Raw genomic sequence first — 17,072 nt, forward strand, 5'->3', positions numbered from 1 at the left:
TTTTTTTTTTTTTTTTATTAACCAACGACAATTATTGCACGTGTGTACATAGCTTTAGAAAAGTAATTGTGTATTTTAACTCTGAACTTTACTATTTGGTAAAGAAACACCATTGAGTGTTAAATGTCTTTGATTATATACATTTTTTTCCTTTTTACTATATTGGTAAGTCTACAAGATTCATAATAGGAATGTTCATATATATATTTTGCTCAGTGCAGTTTAATATATAAAGACTGAAAGGCAAGGCGTGTATTATGGAGAGCTGGAGATCCTATCATCTTCTCGATAGTGCTGTATAGGTCCCTTATTTTGTTCCAGTTTTTAAATAATTTCTGACATTAGTAGCACTACCGGGAAATGATCTGCACATCCTGATTTAATAACTGTTTGGCAGTTGTCTGTGAAATGCTACAAAGTGTTTGGGTAAGATCCTGATAACAGCCAGTACTTCTCAGACTTCTAAAGGTTCTGCCTGGGAGAAGGAATTAGGCTTAAGAGGAAAATGCATTTCAAGATTAATCCTGTTTTTAGGTTGCCGGTGTTTAGGAAAATCTGATCTTTGATAGTATAATCCATGTACCCCTAGTGCATCAATGCTTCTCAATGCAATCGTTCTTTTGGTTCTCCTGAGAGATTTGAAGGTGTTGAAGCCAAAGAACATGCAGGAAAAGTGGAAAAAGTAGGAATTACCCCAGAGCACAGCACAGTTAGGGCAGGTGTTTAAACAGGGACAGAAACATCTCATAGGTATCACTTGTCAGGAGTTTGGTTTCCCATTATATGTTCTAGTTATCACCTAAAGGTGGAGTTCCATCTAGACTGTTCTCAGAGCCAACAGAGGAATCCCGAGAGGAGCGACCTTGCAAGAAGCGAATAATCTTTTCAACGGTTGCATCCTGGTATTCATGTGACCATCTGGTAATGTGATAACATGACATGTTGAATTGAATTATGAACATAGAATAAACATAACAATGCCATGTCAACATAAAATCTTCTAACACTCAGTGTTTTGCTTTATGACTTCCAATTACAAAAAAAATCAGATTGGTTTAAAACTGTTACTCATATTGCTTCATATATGGAATCACAATTTTGAGACTGACATCTGTTACTGGCCATGAAACCCTGTTTTGTGATATCTGTGTGCTGTTAACTGAATACATTCAACTTTTATTAGATGCTGTAAAAATTAAAACTTACTTGATGCCATTGAATTTTAATACTGCTCTCATGTCCTCAGGAAGACTCATCGGATCTGGCCACTCAAAGTGATCAGTAACTGGTACAATGTTCTTGCCGCAGTTTAATGCAGTGACAATCTCCTGCATAGAGCAGAAACCAGTGACAGATATCAGACACACATAGAAATCAATCAAAAAGTATTTGTATTGTTACTATAATCCTGTTTTAGGATTCACATTGCCAATGAGACAGAAAGTAAGGTCAAATTTCTGAAATCGGAACACAGATGGCAATGAAAGCCTTAGAGAAGTTCAAAGCCTTTAAAAAGAATGTGTGTGAAGTTCCAATATAATGATAAAATGTTCCCAGCTATTCATTATTCAGATTATTATTATTATTATTATTATTAATAAACAGTTTTTAAATAGAGCCAACATATTATGCAGCATTGTATATTAAATATTGAAATAAATGCATTCATTTACCTTATGTACCCAGTCTTTGCAGTCAATGTCACCCATGCACTTGTCCAAAGACCCATTGGAAAGAACCAATACAAAGTTTCTTGCGCTGATCACACTCTGAATTAGTTTGTCCTCAAACTTCCCTGCCTCCAGCTTTTCCACATCAATAAATGCACTGAAGCCATGTAGATATAAATGTACCTTCAGGAGGCTGGAAGAATACAGAGAGTTTAAGTATTGCTTAAACAAATATTTACGATACTTCTAAAAATACAAAGAAATATTGGGTCCCTGCCCCCAAAAAATTACATAGGCCATTTTCATCAGTGATAGTTTTATGTGGGTTTTGTAGTGGAGATATTTATAGGTCCACAGATCAAGTCTGTTGTACATGATGAAGGTTTAAACAAACCCTCACACCAGCCGAGTTAGAAGATTGAGAGACATTTAAGTCACTTTCTGGAGAGCCATAAGTCTCCTGCATACAATAAAAAAAAGTTCCAAATCTGCTTGATTCATATCAGAAATGGGACTGTCCCATGTCATTGAAATCTGGAGCTCTTTCCAGAAAATTTTGGTATGGTGAGGGGCGAGCAAAGAGAATGTTTTTACCAGGACATTCAATCAATGGAACGTCGCTTTCAAGGCTTACGGAATCAAAATATGATGGTCAACTACTGCTGAGATGCTCAGACTGAGCATACACAAGAAAAGCATATTTCAATGCATTTGTGAAGAAACTGGTAGCTGAATGACTCTTTCTGTTTAATTGTGCCACTTTGTCCCTTTTTCACTTTCCATTGAATATAATAATGTATTTCAGTGGTGCTTTATTTAAAGACACATCCAAGCACACTGTGAACTAACATTCCTCATAATTCAAAAAGCTGACGTGACTGAAAAAGTTGAAAGTAGAAATGAACATGAAAACTAATTTAGAAAAGTGTTTTGTGGTCTCCAATGATTACAAAATATGCTGGTTTTTTTTTTGGCTTTTTGAGCTATTAAAGGGACACCCAGCAAATACATAATCCATGTACGTAGCATCTCTGGTGATGACAGATCCAAGAACCTCTGTGCCAGGGTTCTAAAGCTGCGTACACACACTAGATTTTGCGATCATTTCCAACGACAAAAGACTGAAAGATTAATGAATGAATGTTGTACATACAGCGCCTTTCTGTTCTATGGGGGGGGGGAAAATGAGAAAGCGGCACCCCACTGTGCTCTCCTCCCTTTACTTCTATTTTGGTTGTTCATATTCTGTTGTTCATGGATCCGCCTGGATAGATCCATAAATGATGTCGAACGCCACAGTCAGATTGTCACCTAAGACGAACCCTGGGGCTTGTATCGCCCAAGAATCATCTGACATGTATATAGCCTAAGCTTCTGTGACATCCACAGAAAAAAACAATGCAAATGCAAGATAAAAGATAAAAATTCAGGAAAACTGTATCCTAGCAATATCAGTTACATACCTTGCCAACTGTGATCCAGTGCTTCGTCTGTAACTGATGAAGACATCAGGGCCATCATAACTTGATTTACCCACACTGCATGGCAGGGGGGAGTGCAGCATCTCTGTCATAGGCAAGAATATCATGTTATTGCACAGCACACTGATACAACTCACAAACTGAAGTGCTATAGTTACCAGCCAAGGCTTTGCAGTAAAGGTCTTATAATGTAAAGTAAAAGATTTTTTTTTTGAATGAGAAAGAGAATAACAAATAAAATAAATGCTAACAGCAAACATGTGTCTCTGCCTTCTATCCATAATGGTCTGCTGGATTCTGGATTACCAAAGAATGAAGGGGGAAAAGTTTTGTGATTTCCAAATATTTATTTCCATGATGATCCCTTCCAGCACCAGCTTTCTCCAATGGCACAGAACACAATGTCAGGAGCCCATATTTTTAGACAGGAAAACATTTTAGAGATAGGGGAGACTAATTTGCATGGGATTTACTAGCCCTTTCTCCAGGCACAAAACCTGGTCGGCCATAAAAAGGGACGAGGGGGAAGAGGGTACTTCATGTTCCATACCTGAACTGAAGGAGCCTGTTTGGCCTATAGAACAGTGGGCCAGGTGGCTTTCCACCCTTCCTGGACACACCAAAACCTCATGCTTCCAAATCAGCTGGGGAGGTTAGATACATGTTATAGAACAAGGGATTATCCCCACTTCCTGTTCCCAAAATGGTTGTGGTGTTTTGCAGGGGTAGGAGGCCTTGAAATCTTAAAGACCTCTTTATTAAACGGGAATGAGCTACCTGCAACCCATTTCCAAAAAACGTTACAGAACAAGTCTGGAAATATAGATACTAGATACAGCACATGCTTACTGTCTGTACTAAACTGCCAAATTCTACTGCAATGACAGTTTTCCCAGCTGGAACTGTAAATAAAGAGCTGGCCAGTTAGTTCACATTCAAAGAATCTGTCAATGATTCAGTGAATGGATAAGTCACTCAGGTTCCATATCTGGAGAAGGGCCTTGTATAAGTATTAGGGGAGACTGAACATACACTCCGAATAATATGTGGGTGAAAAAAAGAGTGTCTGATCAAAAGGAATATTGTCTATTGATCTGGGATACAGCTCTATCGATGATTAAATTAATAGGATGCCAATGAGGTAATGCAAATTATACCCCTGCAAACTTTAAAATGTATTTTACAATTATTTATTATTTATGGACAAACTGAATGCTTTTAAAATTTTTCTTTTAGTTCATTTTCCACAGTTCCTCCTTTCCTTCCCAGTATTTCTGTTGACAATACTATGTCCAGGGGTTTTATTATTATTATTAATATTATAATTAAACAGGATTTATATAGGTCCAACATATTATGCAGCTCTGTACAATAAATAAGCGTTGTAAATGACAGACGAATACAGACAGTGACACAGGAGGAGAGGACCCTGCCCCAAAGAGCTTACATTCTAAGAGGTGGAAGTAACACACAATAGGAGGGGAGATATGGAGTGGTGGGAAGTAGTGATGGTGTCAAAGACAGAAGAAGCCGGGTAGGCAATTTTGAAAAAAATGGGTTTTGAGCGCTCTTTTAAATGAGCAGAAAGTAGGAGCAAGCCGAATAGGACGAGGAAGACCATTCCAGAGAGTTGGGGGAAGGTCTTGGTCTTGGAGCCGTGCGTGTGATGAGGTTATCAGTGAGGAAGTCAGTAGTAGGTAATTGGAGAAGCAGAGAGTGGCTGGGGGAATATTTTTTTACCAGGTCAGAAATGTAAGTGGGACAAGAACTGTGGAGAGATTTGAAGGCAAAGCACAGGAGCTTGAATTTGATTCTAAGGTGAAATGGAAGCCAATCAAGAGAACTACAAAAAAAGGCAGCAGAAGAAGAGTGGTGGAAAGGATGGATGAGTCTGCCTGCAGCATTCATTAGATTGCAGAGAAGAGAGTCAGGTTTTGCACTTAACTCGAAAAATGTTTATGATGTTATTATCATTTTTGTCTTTTACAGTTAAAATGTTGTGGATAATACTAAAAGTTTTACCTCTTGCTGCATTTAATATACGGACTCGATGGAAGCCGATGGTAATGTTACAGTCCTTCTCCAGCTGTTGCTCAGTCACATGATGCAGGAAGTTACGGTCAATGCCACACGTGACCAAATTGTAGGTGTACTGCCTAAATCTTGGCTCCACACTGCCCAGCCAGTCAGCCAGATTACTCCGATCACATGTGGAATAGTTTGCAAAAGTCTTCAACTCTACCAGGTCACGTAGAAACCTGAGAAAGAGAAAGCAATGTGTTTTTGTTTTGTTTTTTTGGAAATTGAACAGATGCTTCTTAAAGTTTTGCAAGTTGTATTAAATAAAAAAAAGTAAAAGAACATCCACAAACAGGAGTTCATCATGTACAGTATATAACTGGTAAATTGGCTTACAAAAGTTACTAACATTCACAATCTTATACAGTATACACAATTAATATTATCCAGAAAAAAGGCAACAGTTGCAAGGCATTTCCTCCAGGAAAGTGAGCTTACTAGCAGGAAAAAGTATTTTGTGGGTAAGGCGTAAAAGGGGATTGAAAGCCTCCTGGCTCCTGCTCACCTCTTCTCCCCATACCTTTTAAACAAATCCCACATTTTTTTTTACCTTGTCAAGCAAGAAATACTTACCTATATTTGCCATCCATTAAAAGTGGCATTACCTTTCGAGAAGACCTCTGGGGAGAACCCTGTTCTCTCCACTGCTGTCACTCTTTTTCTGAGTTGCTACAGAACCCCACCACTGGACAGACAATAATAAGTGTCCAGATAGCCAGAGATGTAAACCCAAAGACAGACCCATTTGAAGTAAACGCTAGAAGAGAGAAGATTGGGGCTGGAGCATAACTTGACCTATGTAAGTAAAAATGGGTTTCATTTTTTTTTCTAGGAAGGGGTCAGTCAGTAGTCAGTAAGAGGGGGGTGCGATGGGACTCATTATCAACCTGAAGATATGGTTTTGTGTTAAGTGGTAAGGGCTTATATTAAGTTATGTTATGGTAATATAAAAAATAGAAATCAAAGAAACCTTTTAAAGAAGTTCTACAACATCCATGAAACAAATAAAGTACAGACACTTAAAGGGTAAGTCGAACAAAAAATGATATTATAGTAATCACCAGGCATCCAGCGTTTTTCCTCCTAATTCTCCATAACATAAAAAATAGATCTTAAAACAGAAAAATAACAAATTCAACCAGAAATTTCAGTTTTTGGTGCTAGTGGAAAATAAACCACCTGACAATTCATTGTTGTTTTGGTAACATCTTTGCACTTTAAAATTATCGAAAATGTTTAAGGGAGTACAAAAATGCTGAGATTGAAAAGTTTACCCAAAACTTAGGAATATACAGGAAAATAGTCAATAAATATGCCAAGGAGATCTCTCTGTTTAGCTATCCAAAACAGGTTCCAATATTAAATAAATTGTCATCTTTATGCAGACTGATCAATTAACTTTTTAGCATTTACCAAAAACAAAAACATTGTTTTTGAATTGGCTGGCCCCTTTAAAATGATATTTTTTTGCTACTGTCCTGACATTTTTATACATACATTTTTAGACATAACATTTGAACGTACTAGGAAAGAGACACTAATCTAATAACTATGTGAAACATTATCTGATGGCAGCAAGGTGGCTCAGAGGTTAGAACTATGGCCTTTGCAGTGCTGGACCCCAGATTTCAATCTCAGCCAGGACACTATCTGCATGGAGTTTGCAGGTTCTCCCTGTGTTTGTGTGTGTTTCCTCCCACATTCCAAAACATATAGTTAGCTTAATTGGTTCCCCATCCTCCAAAATTATACTCAAGCTACGTACACACGTCCAAGGGTTCTCGTCCGATAATCGGCTCAGGGCTGATATCGAGCAAGAATCTGGCGTGTGTACAGCGCCAGTCGTCCATTGTCTGAAAGACCGTCCTGGCGCATCCACCGCTGATGGATGACTAACGATCCAAATGCAAAGGAATGGAGAGGGCGCTCAGCAGGGTGCCGCTCCGTCGTTCTCCCCCTCCCCTCTGCATAGAGCAGAACTCGTTCATGCATCGTGCAGTGCTAGTCGTTGGAATAGTCAACGAATTACTATTATTGCACGTGTGTATGCGGCTTTAGACTGTAATAATGACAAATGACTGAGGTGGGGACATTAGATTGTGAGCCCCTTTGAGGGATTGCTAGTGACATGACTATGGACTTTGTACAGCGCTGTGTAATATGTTAGTGCTATATAAATACTGTGCAGTAGTAATAATAATTTATGTTGGTGACATTTACTAAGTCTGCTTACAAGGCTCTAAATCAGCAAATTGCTAAAGAACTTGTTGGACTTTATTCATTTGACATAATTTGATTACCATAATGGCTGAGTCATTATGCAGTGGGCATGTACTGGCCTGCACAATTTAGATAGAACCACGGTGTTAATTGAATCACAAACAGTGAGGTGTAAGGCACAAAGTGAGATCATTGGCCTTTTTTAAGCAGTAAGCATTGTGATGTAAAATAAGTTAAAATAATTATGTCAGTAAGTGGAGAAAATAAAAGTAAGCCAAGACTGAAAAAGAACAAGGAACACATTTTCGTTTTCCGACAGCCTGTGTTCCAAAGAAGATATAGACCACTGTGTGCTGTTTCTATAGTTTATAATGTAACATTATGGCATGCAGACTTTCTTCCCCCTCTCAGTACCTGGCCATCTCCTTCTCCACTGCAGCAACTCCAGTTTTTATTATTATTATTATTATTATTATTATTACACATTACACATTACACATTCTGCTTCTGTGACTCCAGTCACTGCTTAGCACATGTGTTGAGAAGGAATATGTTTTGAATTCCTTTTCTCATAAAACATTATACTTTCAAGCAATTGTTTATTTGTATTTTTGTTGCACTGTAAAACTTTGCTGTAGTACCAATGCCCTTTAGTTCCTCTTGCTCGCCCCGATGACCTGTAGTGATGCAGTTACTTGTGGGACACCTCACAGCACCCAGAGATCCAAAGCATTCTGGAGATGGCAGACTTAGACCACAAGAAAGGTACGTACAGTAGTTTCCATTTATTTTATAGGTCAGGCTTACTTTTATTTTCTCCTCATTTTGGGAGTGTTGCCAGAGCTCCCAGCAGGCCCTCACTTGGAGAAACTGCACCTCTTTTATTTAATGCCCCTCTATTTACCGTGTTTCCCCGAAAATAAGACACTGTCTTATATTTTTTTTGGCTCCCAAAAACACACTAGGTCTTATTTTCAGGGGATGTCTTATTTTTCCATGAAGAAGACTACAGTACACATTTATTGTTGAAAGTCACTCATGATCACTCATGTTCCATTGATTGTCCCCTTCTGATCACTCTATGCCATTGATTAAAAATTAGAGATAAGGAGAGTTGTCACCATTTGCCTTTAAATTCCAGCGGTCATTTTCTAGAGCGGGTTAGAAAATGGAAGGCTTTGGATGCTACAGGCAACATAGGACTAAAACATGAGGACCAGTGCACAAAAAACTTTTAAGGAAGTGTCAAATATTGGAGTCTAAGGCAATGCATATCTGTCAGATTATCGCTTCGGGGCTTCAGTGATCCATCCTAGCGGATCTATAACGACTGTAATACAAGTGAATGGGAGAGTGCGGCTTGCTCATTATCTCTCATCCCCTCTCCATAGAGAAGATACGTTTCAGTCATTTGTCGTTGGAAAGAATTGTGAGAGTTGGAAAGTCCAACGACACAAAAAGTCAAATGTGTGTACGCAGCCTAAGGGTAAGTTTGGTGATGGTTAAAATAAAATAAAAACTTACCTTATCGGAAGACGCGATCCCGAGTTCTGGCTTCTGACAGGCGAAGTGCATGTAGTATCACTCCGCCTGTGACAGGAGCCGGAACTAAAAGGAAAGCATCGGCTTGTGCGGCTCCAGAGTGTGCACTCCCGCTGCCTTCACAGGGAAAGAACTCGGTAAGTAATATTTTTTTTTTCTTTTTCCCCCTAGGTCTTATTTTCGGGGTAGGTCTTATATTAGGGCAGGTTGAGACAATAGTGATAGGTCTTACTTTCGGGGTAGGTCCTACTTTCGGGGAAACACAGTATATAGAGCAGGGAAGGGTTATAACCTATTTTTGCTCTCTGCGTGTTTCATTTGGAAGATGAGCAGCTACAGTTTCCTTGTACACTGGACTCTGATTGGTGGTTAGGAGCCAAAATAGCAATAAAATGGGGAACACATGCCTTATTCTTCCATTCCATTAATAAATAATGAATTGTTTGTAGGCAATGGTGTAAATGAAAGATAAACAAAAGATCAATAAATGTTTGACCTATCAATGTATATTATCACACAGAGATAATTTTACAGATCAGATATACTGTAAATAATTATCATATTTCATACTGCTATGTTTTTTTATGAAGCACGCACTGACCTCTTTCGAACAATACTGGAGGTCAAACCCAAATCTTCCTTTAAATCACTCTCGTTCAGCCTCAGCAGAAGGTCACCATCAATCTGATATTCCTGTTATAACCAGCACAGTGTTAAATGGAGATAAATAAAGACATACAGACCGCAGAGACATCTATGTAATTTTCTCTTAACTTACCTTAAATGCCTTGGAAAACTTGTCAAAACCAATCTGCTGCAACCAGTTTTGAACTTCTAGAGGTTTCCAGTTGGGAACTGAACGTGCAATGCGGGACGGGACCTCCTCTCCCATCATACGCAAGGCTTTTTTAGCCAAGGCAGAAACTGTACAGTCTACTGAGTAACAAACAATTCGCCGAAGGCTTTGTGTAGCTCCAATTTCATCGAATATCTAGAGTAGCAAACAAGACTGAATTTACAAAGCAGAATCAGTAAAGTTAAGGTTGTTCTACACAAATAATCAAGAAGGATTTGGTTGTTCAGATAGATCATAGACTTAATAGTAGTATACATTGCCAAGGTGCAGATTCAGTTTTGGGCACCAGCTCATAAAAATATATCATAGAACTGTAGAAAGTGCAGATAAGAACAATCAGAGTCATGGAGGAGCTCAGCTATGAGGAAAGATTAGCTGAAATAAAACAATTTTACCTTGAGATAAGGTGTTTAGGAGGTAATATGATCAGACATTTTCCATACAGTGAATTTGGTGCAAAACATTTCACTTAGGATCATTGCAAATACCAAGGGGGAACTCTGGAGGAAGAGTTTTAACATTCATACTTAAAGGTATCTCTGCACAAACTTTGGACACTTCTCATTCTCAACTAATATAACAAAGAGGGCAGTGTCAGATTTTAGTTGACTTCCAATAGCTTAGAAAATCTGCTGGTAGTTTACATCAGATGCCTAGTAGTTTACCAAAATTTTGTTATATTATTTTCATCAAACTTTATAAAAATAATATTGTAACTTAAAAAGTTTTCCATGGAGGTGTGTCCAATACATTTCTGACACTGGTGCGAAGTATGCAAAATGCCTTTGAGAAATAAATTATGCTGAGAAGGGCAATACTGGCTTAGGAAGCCAAGGATTAACTTCTACAGTACATACTTACATCTATTGATGTTTTAGCATCACTTTTATCTGCAGGCACTGCTTGAATGAATATCTATTTTTCCTTATTATACATCTAAGAATGTATTGGAGATATACTAGCCCTAATGCATGTTGGTCCATAAATGCTGGTTTAGCACTTATGTTTAGCATTATGTGATATACAATCTGGTAACGGATCAATATTCAGTAGTAGAGACACTATTTAGCCTCACCTTTGTATTCTTGTGTTCGAACTTAATGGCAGCTTCTACACACAAGTAGAAAACAGCAATACATTGGGCTTCTAACCGGGAACTGTCCAGCAGTGGCACAAGACGTTGTAGGTCCCCAGCTGTCCTTCCCTGTGTGTTGTCACTGGTATTTAAAAGAGAACGGGCATATTCCTGAGGGTCCAGAGAAGAGATAAAGGGTTCAACCAGTGCCAGGGTGCCTGATCTTTCCACTTCCTTTTCAATTTCTTTGTTAGTTGCCAATACAGTGACTGCAAGGCAAGCATGAAATCGAATCTGGTCATCTTCTTTGGAAAAGACTAATGGAAACAACCACTCAGCTGTTTTCCTCTCAATCATTAGGCGTTGGTTAGAAGGTCCACCATACATGGCACAGTATGCTAGGGCCATAGCACAATGCCTTAAAACAATTGGGTCTGTCCAGCGGCACCAGAAAAGAATTGTGTCAAGACCGCCATCGCAAATCAGCTGTTTGCAGGTCTCTTCGGAGTGTTTGAACATGTGTTCCAGGACACCCGAGAGCCTTCTAGCAAGTCTTGGGTCATCTTTTTCTTTAGCAAGGTTTAAGATCACTCCCAGGCCTACACGTGCAACTCGATCCCTGTAGATAAATAGCAAAGCATGAGAGAATATCACAGATACAAAAAGTGCTGTTGGGTAATTGTACACCCAATGTACAGAAATTAGCTAGTCTATTCAAATACATTTTACACAGATTCTACATCCACTCTTCTCGCTCATCACTAGCAAACTCAGTGTAAAGATATAGTATACAGGTAGTCCCCGGGTTAAGGACATCCGGCATACAAACGCCTTCTAGATACCAACGACAGAGCTGAGGTTGTGGTTGATCTTAATCACTGAGCTCTTTCTGCAGCCTCTTGTAACTCTTTAACGACCAAGACAAACTCTGCAGTTGTTTCTTTTTTCTTATCAAAGCACAGCTTGCTCCAGAAGTAAATGAATGTCTAGGCTCCATAAAGTTTTTTTTTTTTTTGTTTGTGATTAACTCACAGTGAGGATTTTATACAGTAACTGGCACCACGCTGCCTAATAATATGTTGAGACAAACATCTGTCCTAATTGCATTTATTAAAATAATGTATCTGTTCCGACTTACATACCAATTCAACTTAAGAACAAACCTACAGTCCCTCTCTTGTATGTAACCCGGGGACTACCTGTATGTGTTATAAACAAAATAGTTAAAGCATATCTGTTATCTGTTAAAGTACCCAGGCCAGTTCAAATATTGCACTGTTTAAGTCCCGCTAATTTTGTTTTTGCAGTGTATCTGGAAATCAGAATAGTTATTTGAATCTGTGTCTTCACTGCCTAGGACTATAAATGATGCTTTTCATGTTGTAATGCATTCATGCAACCAATGGAGATCACAAACTGTTATAAACAGACAGATTACAGTGGGTACAGTGAAAAAAAACATACAATACGTCTACAGGCCTTGCTAAAGAAAAAATAAGACATCCAGAATCTTATAAAATGTGTTTTTGTTTTTTGATCCAAACAACTGACTGTCTGAAATCATATAGGTTGGAGGATAGGAAAAGCTTAGCCAAATGACTCCTCTTAGGAGTTTGATTTTACTTCTCCATTATACGAATGCATTGGAGTAAACAAATAACAATTTATTGCTCATAGGGGTAAAAGCATTGAGTTTGATGCACAAAATAAAATGCAGTTTATTGAAAAAGACCTGTGTGTACTTAAAATATCCAGTCACTTAGGGGAGATGTTCTATTTGTTTAGATTACATTACACATAGTAAGTGCCGGCTTCACACCAATGCGCTGCTTTACTTTAATGTCTGTTATGTTGTGTGTCAACTGAGAACACAGAGTTCTATCAATAAACACAGGAATAATGTTGAGAACAGGATAATTAGAAAAAAATCTTTTATTACTTCTAAAATAAGCCTTTTAGTTAGAGATATCTTGTAGCCCGGCAGCACTCTGGAATATATACTTTCACTGTCGTTGAGGAAGAAGTGAGTCTGTCTGTCTGAAAGTCCAGCACACACTGTACCTTTGAACGTGCTGCATCCCAAGATACAATAACAAATCAATACTGCTGGTTACGCCATAATAAACCGTGTTTGCAAATTCTGAGCTCTGTTTACTTTGCTTTTAGTACAAAAAAATTCTTCACTTTGCATACAGGTTTATTGGATGATTGTCATTCAGGCATGTTCATTTATTGAAAAAATGCATGGAAAAGGATATTTCACATTTTGGTCGAGTTGGGATATGTGGATATCTTTGTGGTGTGTAGTACTAAAGTCTTTAAATCAGGATAACTAAGTACTGACAGGTCAACAATGGCAAGCTCTATACTTTCTCAGGTCGGAGTATAGGTGTTTTTGTTTTCTGATCAGAATATTATATAATTAATGTATTTAAAGAAATGTATTGCTTAAACATTTACCTGTAGAATGTATCGTAAGTTACATTTTTTTCTTGTTAGCTTACTTTTGAGTATGAGTTTCATATTTCCATTGTTATTATAAATCTACACAAGTCTACACAATAGGCTCAATTCACTCAATAAAACATTATTTGCATTCAATAATATATGAAAACTCGAAGCAAAATTAGGGGGACAGAAGACCTGGACTGCTATGTTGACTAAGAAAGCAATGGTCTGACTCCTCATTGTATCCCGTAATGCTGCACAAAGTACATAAAACGCATAACTCATTTACTATTGTACAGGCGGCCAAATAGCATTCCAGTAAAAATGTAGGTCCAGCTAGACTTCTGTCCAGTTCTGGAATTCTTACCAGGTTTTGTGGTAGTAAACTCAATAATAGGATGCTTTTGCACCTCCAAACACTCACAGATCAAACAAACCAGAACATATTTGCTGTAATGAATAATTTGTTGGTATTTCTACACTTTTTGTGATCTATATTTACCCATGATGACTCACACTTTAAACATGGAGATTTAATTACAAGTTTTCTCAGGCCACAGACACATTGGACATTTATTGTGGCAAAAGAATTGAGGACATTTTGCTGCACAGAATATACAGCACATCAGCAGCTATTGGGGTCTGTAAGCTATCAGTGTCCCTTCAATTCTAAATAAGTTTTGGATTAACTTGGCATTAGGAAAACACTGAAACGGTACAAATAATAACGTCAATTTAACAGACATAAAAACAAACCAGTGCCAAATATGCCAATCCTGAGAATAGTCTGTGGGAAACAGAAGAAACCTCTAAAGCACTAAGTGAGTGCATTAAGCTTTATTCCAGTGAATGGAAATGACAACAGTGTAGTACCCTGAGCTGGTCTGAATTGATGCTATCTGCAGTTATATCTTCTTGTGGAGCACTCTGAAATTGTTTTTACCACATAAAGCAAAGTGCTAAGATATTATATCTGTCTATTTGTAGAACATTGCAGGGAAAGGATTGTAAAACAAACTGGGCTTAGATTCAGACAGCAAAACATCCTCATACATGAGCCAATCTAACTGGTTAAAGGCTGTACACAAGGTAAATGTGATAATGTGATAAATCTAGCTGTCGGTAGTCTCAGTTTTATCAGGATTGACCAACGTGTGCTTATAACTATAGATTTCTACAGCAAAGTTGGGAAACAGTGGGGTCTAGGAATTTATCTTTGGCTTCAAGGTTACAGGAGAAATGTAATGTAATGAATCAGCCCACAAATTGGAAGTGAACATGTTCAATCTGATGGTGTATGGTACATAGATATTTATATTTAGCAAACGGAGACATCAAGGTTATTTTTCCTTTCTATAACATTCACAAAAGCCAGGAACTGCACATTTTTTTACCTAAAACAAATCGTAAAATGTCCAAAGGGCTTAGTATTGAATCAAATAATATAAAGCTGCTAAATGGTCAATGATGTAACATTTTGGACTAATTAGGTTAAAACCAAGACTTACAAAGCCATGCATTTTGCCAGATGGCAAAGAAGCCATTATAACTGTTGATTTGCACAGACCTTGCTAGAGAAATAAATAAAATAAGCCAGACTTGCAATGAGGCTTTAGAGGAGCTCCTCTGATCTGCCTGATGAACGACAAACCAATTTCTAACTAAAGGGCCTGAATGTTTGTGACCTGTACATTTCCTGCCCATCTTAAGGGTGGGTAATTGGGAAAATGATTACTATTCCCTCTTTATACATAGGAGAGGTGTGTGTAGGAATTATTTCTGGTGTCCAAAAAGGGTTCAAAGTATTACTTTACTTTTACAAAATTGTTATATAGGAATATTTTACTTTTTTTTTTTAACTTTAACGGGGATTAGGTTAGGTCTTCTAACGATCAACATCAACACATTTAACATCAGTTCATTATTAATAATTTATATTATTTTAATTAATAATGTATACAATACACACAAATCTTCAAAGCTGCAAACTACTGAGACTAATAGATTGTAGCTTCTGGGTGCATTGTAAGAGATAGAAGGAACACACAATTTCTTACTCACACTCTCATTTTCTTTTTTTACAGAGTCCTACTTTAACATAAAACAAAATTACAATATTTTGCATTTTTATTTGAAAGATATTGACATTATTTCTGATTTGCTTTTTTCCCAAAGGATTTGAACAAAGTCTGGTCCAAATAATGTTATAGTTTAGGTTGTAAAGTAGCTGCCTACCTTATTCTAACTCCCTTAGTGGTTGCTCCATCTATATAATGTGATGTTCAGTAGAGTAATTAGAAGTTATTACCTATTTTCTGCCACCAAGATTTGCTCCAGGAGTTGACATGCCTTGTATTGCACCTCCTTTTCTGTTGATTGGAGAAAACCCAGAAGCAGATCTAGTGCACCCTCCAGTCTGATAGTTTCACACAAGCCCTGGGCGACCTCTCTTCCCACTGCTGGCATCACCCATGCTTCTTCCACCATTTGAAAAATCTCTGTGATGGTGTCACAAATGCTCTTTTCACACATGGCTTGCTTAAGCCTAGAAATAGCTACATGGAGATCAGGAAGAACCCTGTCCAAAGCCATCTGGACATCTACCGTAGCTCCTGGGGACACCTCATGGCTTTTGCTTGCTCCTCCAGAAGTCTGCCACCAGCACATATTGTTTACATAGGCCGGCACAATAAGGCGCTCGTGGTTAAACATGTTGATGTACCTGCAGAGTTTATAGGCTGAGATGAGGAGGGTGAGGACCATGGAGCTTCCTAGAGCATTGCTGAAGTCATAGAACTATTTTTAACAATCCAGCCTACAACAAAACATCCATGTAGATGAGTCATTACCATTGTACAATAACCAGACAACATGCAATAATTAGAACAATAAGCAAATACAAAAAAACATTCAGAGCAATAAGATGCAAAAGGTTACACAAAAATATGCTTTGTCATGACACATGATTAAAATATAAAGGGTTGGTGTATATTACTACAATATTACTAAGTTACAGATACAAAAAGATAGAAGAAATGATAATTGTGTACAAGTAACTGATACTACAATCACATTTTAAACAGGAATGCTCAAATGAAACCTGGAACCAATACCAGGCTATATAAACTTGTGAAGGACTTTCACTGGCTTTAATGCTAATGGTCTGTGGGATAACAGCATGCAATCCATCCCAGTCTCACCTGAAACTGCAGTTTCATAAAAGCGTTGTCATGTTGAATAAAATGCAATGACGTGGATATATCTAGGAAAGGCTTTAATGGCCGCTTTGTGTCTGGTGTTGCAGCCTTGGAGTCTCCTGTGCTCTCTCCTGTACCTGTCTCTCTCCTTCCCTTGTCTTGTGTTCCCAGCATCTCAGATGGACAGCCGCAGAGTGACGTCAAGCATCCTCTGCTCAGCCTCCTGGCAACAGTCAGATTCCGTCTCCCGGGCAACAACATCCTTTTCTTCTTTATTTCCCAGCTACAGCTATACAGCAGAGCTAGGAGGTGTGGGGAGCCGCTGGTCCCATCCAATCAGCTGTGTTATAAATGCATGCTGCAGACATGGGGATGTTTACTGGGAATGAATATATAAGAACAAAGAGATGACAGGGGCATTCTCCAGGGCTTTGTCATTACTAACATACAGACTAGGCAATAAAGAGCGTCTGTGCTATTCATCCAACACTTCACAGCCTTGTT

The 17,072-nt window shown here is 38.2% G+C and overlaps 1 protein-coding gene across 1 annotated transcript; it reads right to left on the reverse strand.

Moving 5' to 3' along the window:
* SARM1 (sterile alpha and TIR motif containing 1) lies at positions 1–16,862 on the reverse strand. The gene is made up of 10 exons (XM_072429114.1): positions 16,572–16,862; positions 15,680–16,186; positions 10,924–11,542; positions 9,771–9,983; positions 9,594–9,685; positions 5,174–5,409; positions 3,134–3,236; positions 1,674–1,863; positions 1,207–1,328; positions 1–918 (listed from the first exon to the last, which is right to left on the reverse strand). The coding sequence occupies exons 2-10, from the start codon at positions 16,132–16,134 to the stop codon at positions 789–791; spliced, it is 2,160 nt and encodes a 719-aa protein (XP_072285215.1). The 5' UTR covers positions 16,135–16,186; positions 16,572–16,862; the 3' UTR covers positions 1–788.
* Between the last annotated feature and the right edge of the window lie 210 nt (positions 16,863–17,072).

The sequence above is a fragment of the Pyxicephalus adspersus genome, chromosome 1 (assembly GCF_032062135.1).
Source record: "Pyxicephalus adspersus chromosome 1, UCB_Pads_2.0, whole genome shotgun sequence".
Lineage (NCBI taxonomy): Eukaryota > Metazoa > Chordata > Amphibia > Anura > Pyxicephalidae > Pyxicephalus > Pyxicephalus adspersus.

Bases quoted from the DNA above. Each gene is read 5' to 3' on its own strand.
- SARM1 (XM_072429114.1), bottom strand. From the start codon at position 16,134: ATGGTCCTCACCCTCCTCATCTCAGCCTATAAACTCTGCAGGTACATC. The intron at 1,864-3,133 runs GTATGTAACTGA...GTATTCTTCCAG, and splicing joins ACTGGATCACAGTTGGCAAG to CCTCCTGAAGGTACATTTAT. The intron at 919-1,206 runs GTAAGTTTTAAT...TCACATTACCAG, and splicing joins TTAAAATTCAATGGCATCAA to ATGGTCACATGAATACCAGG.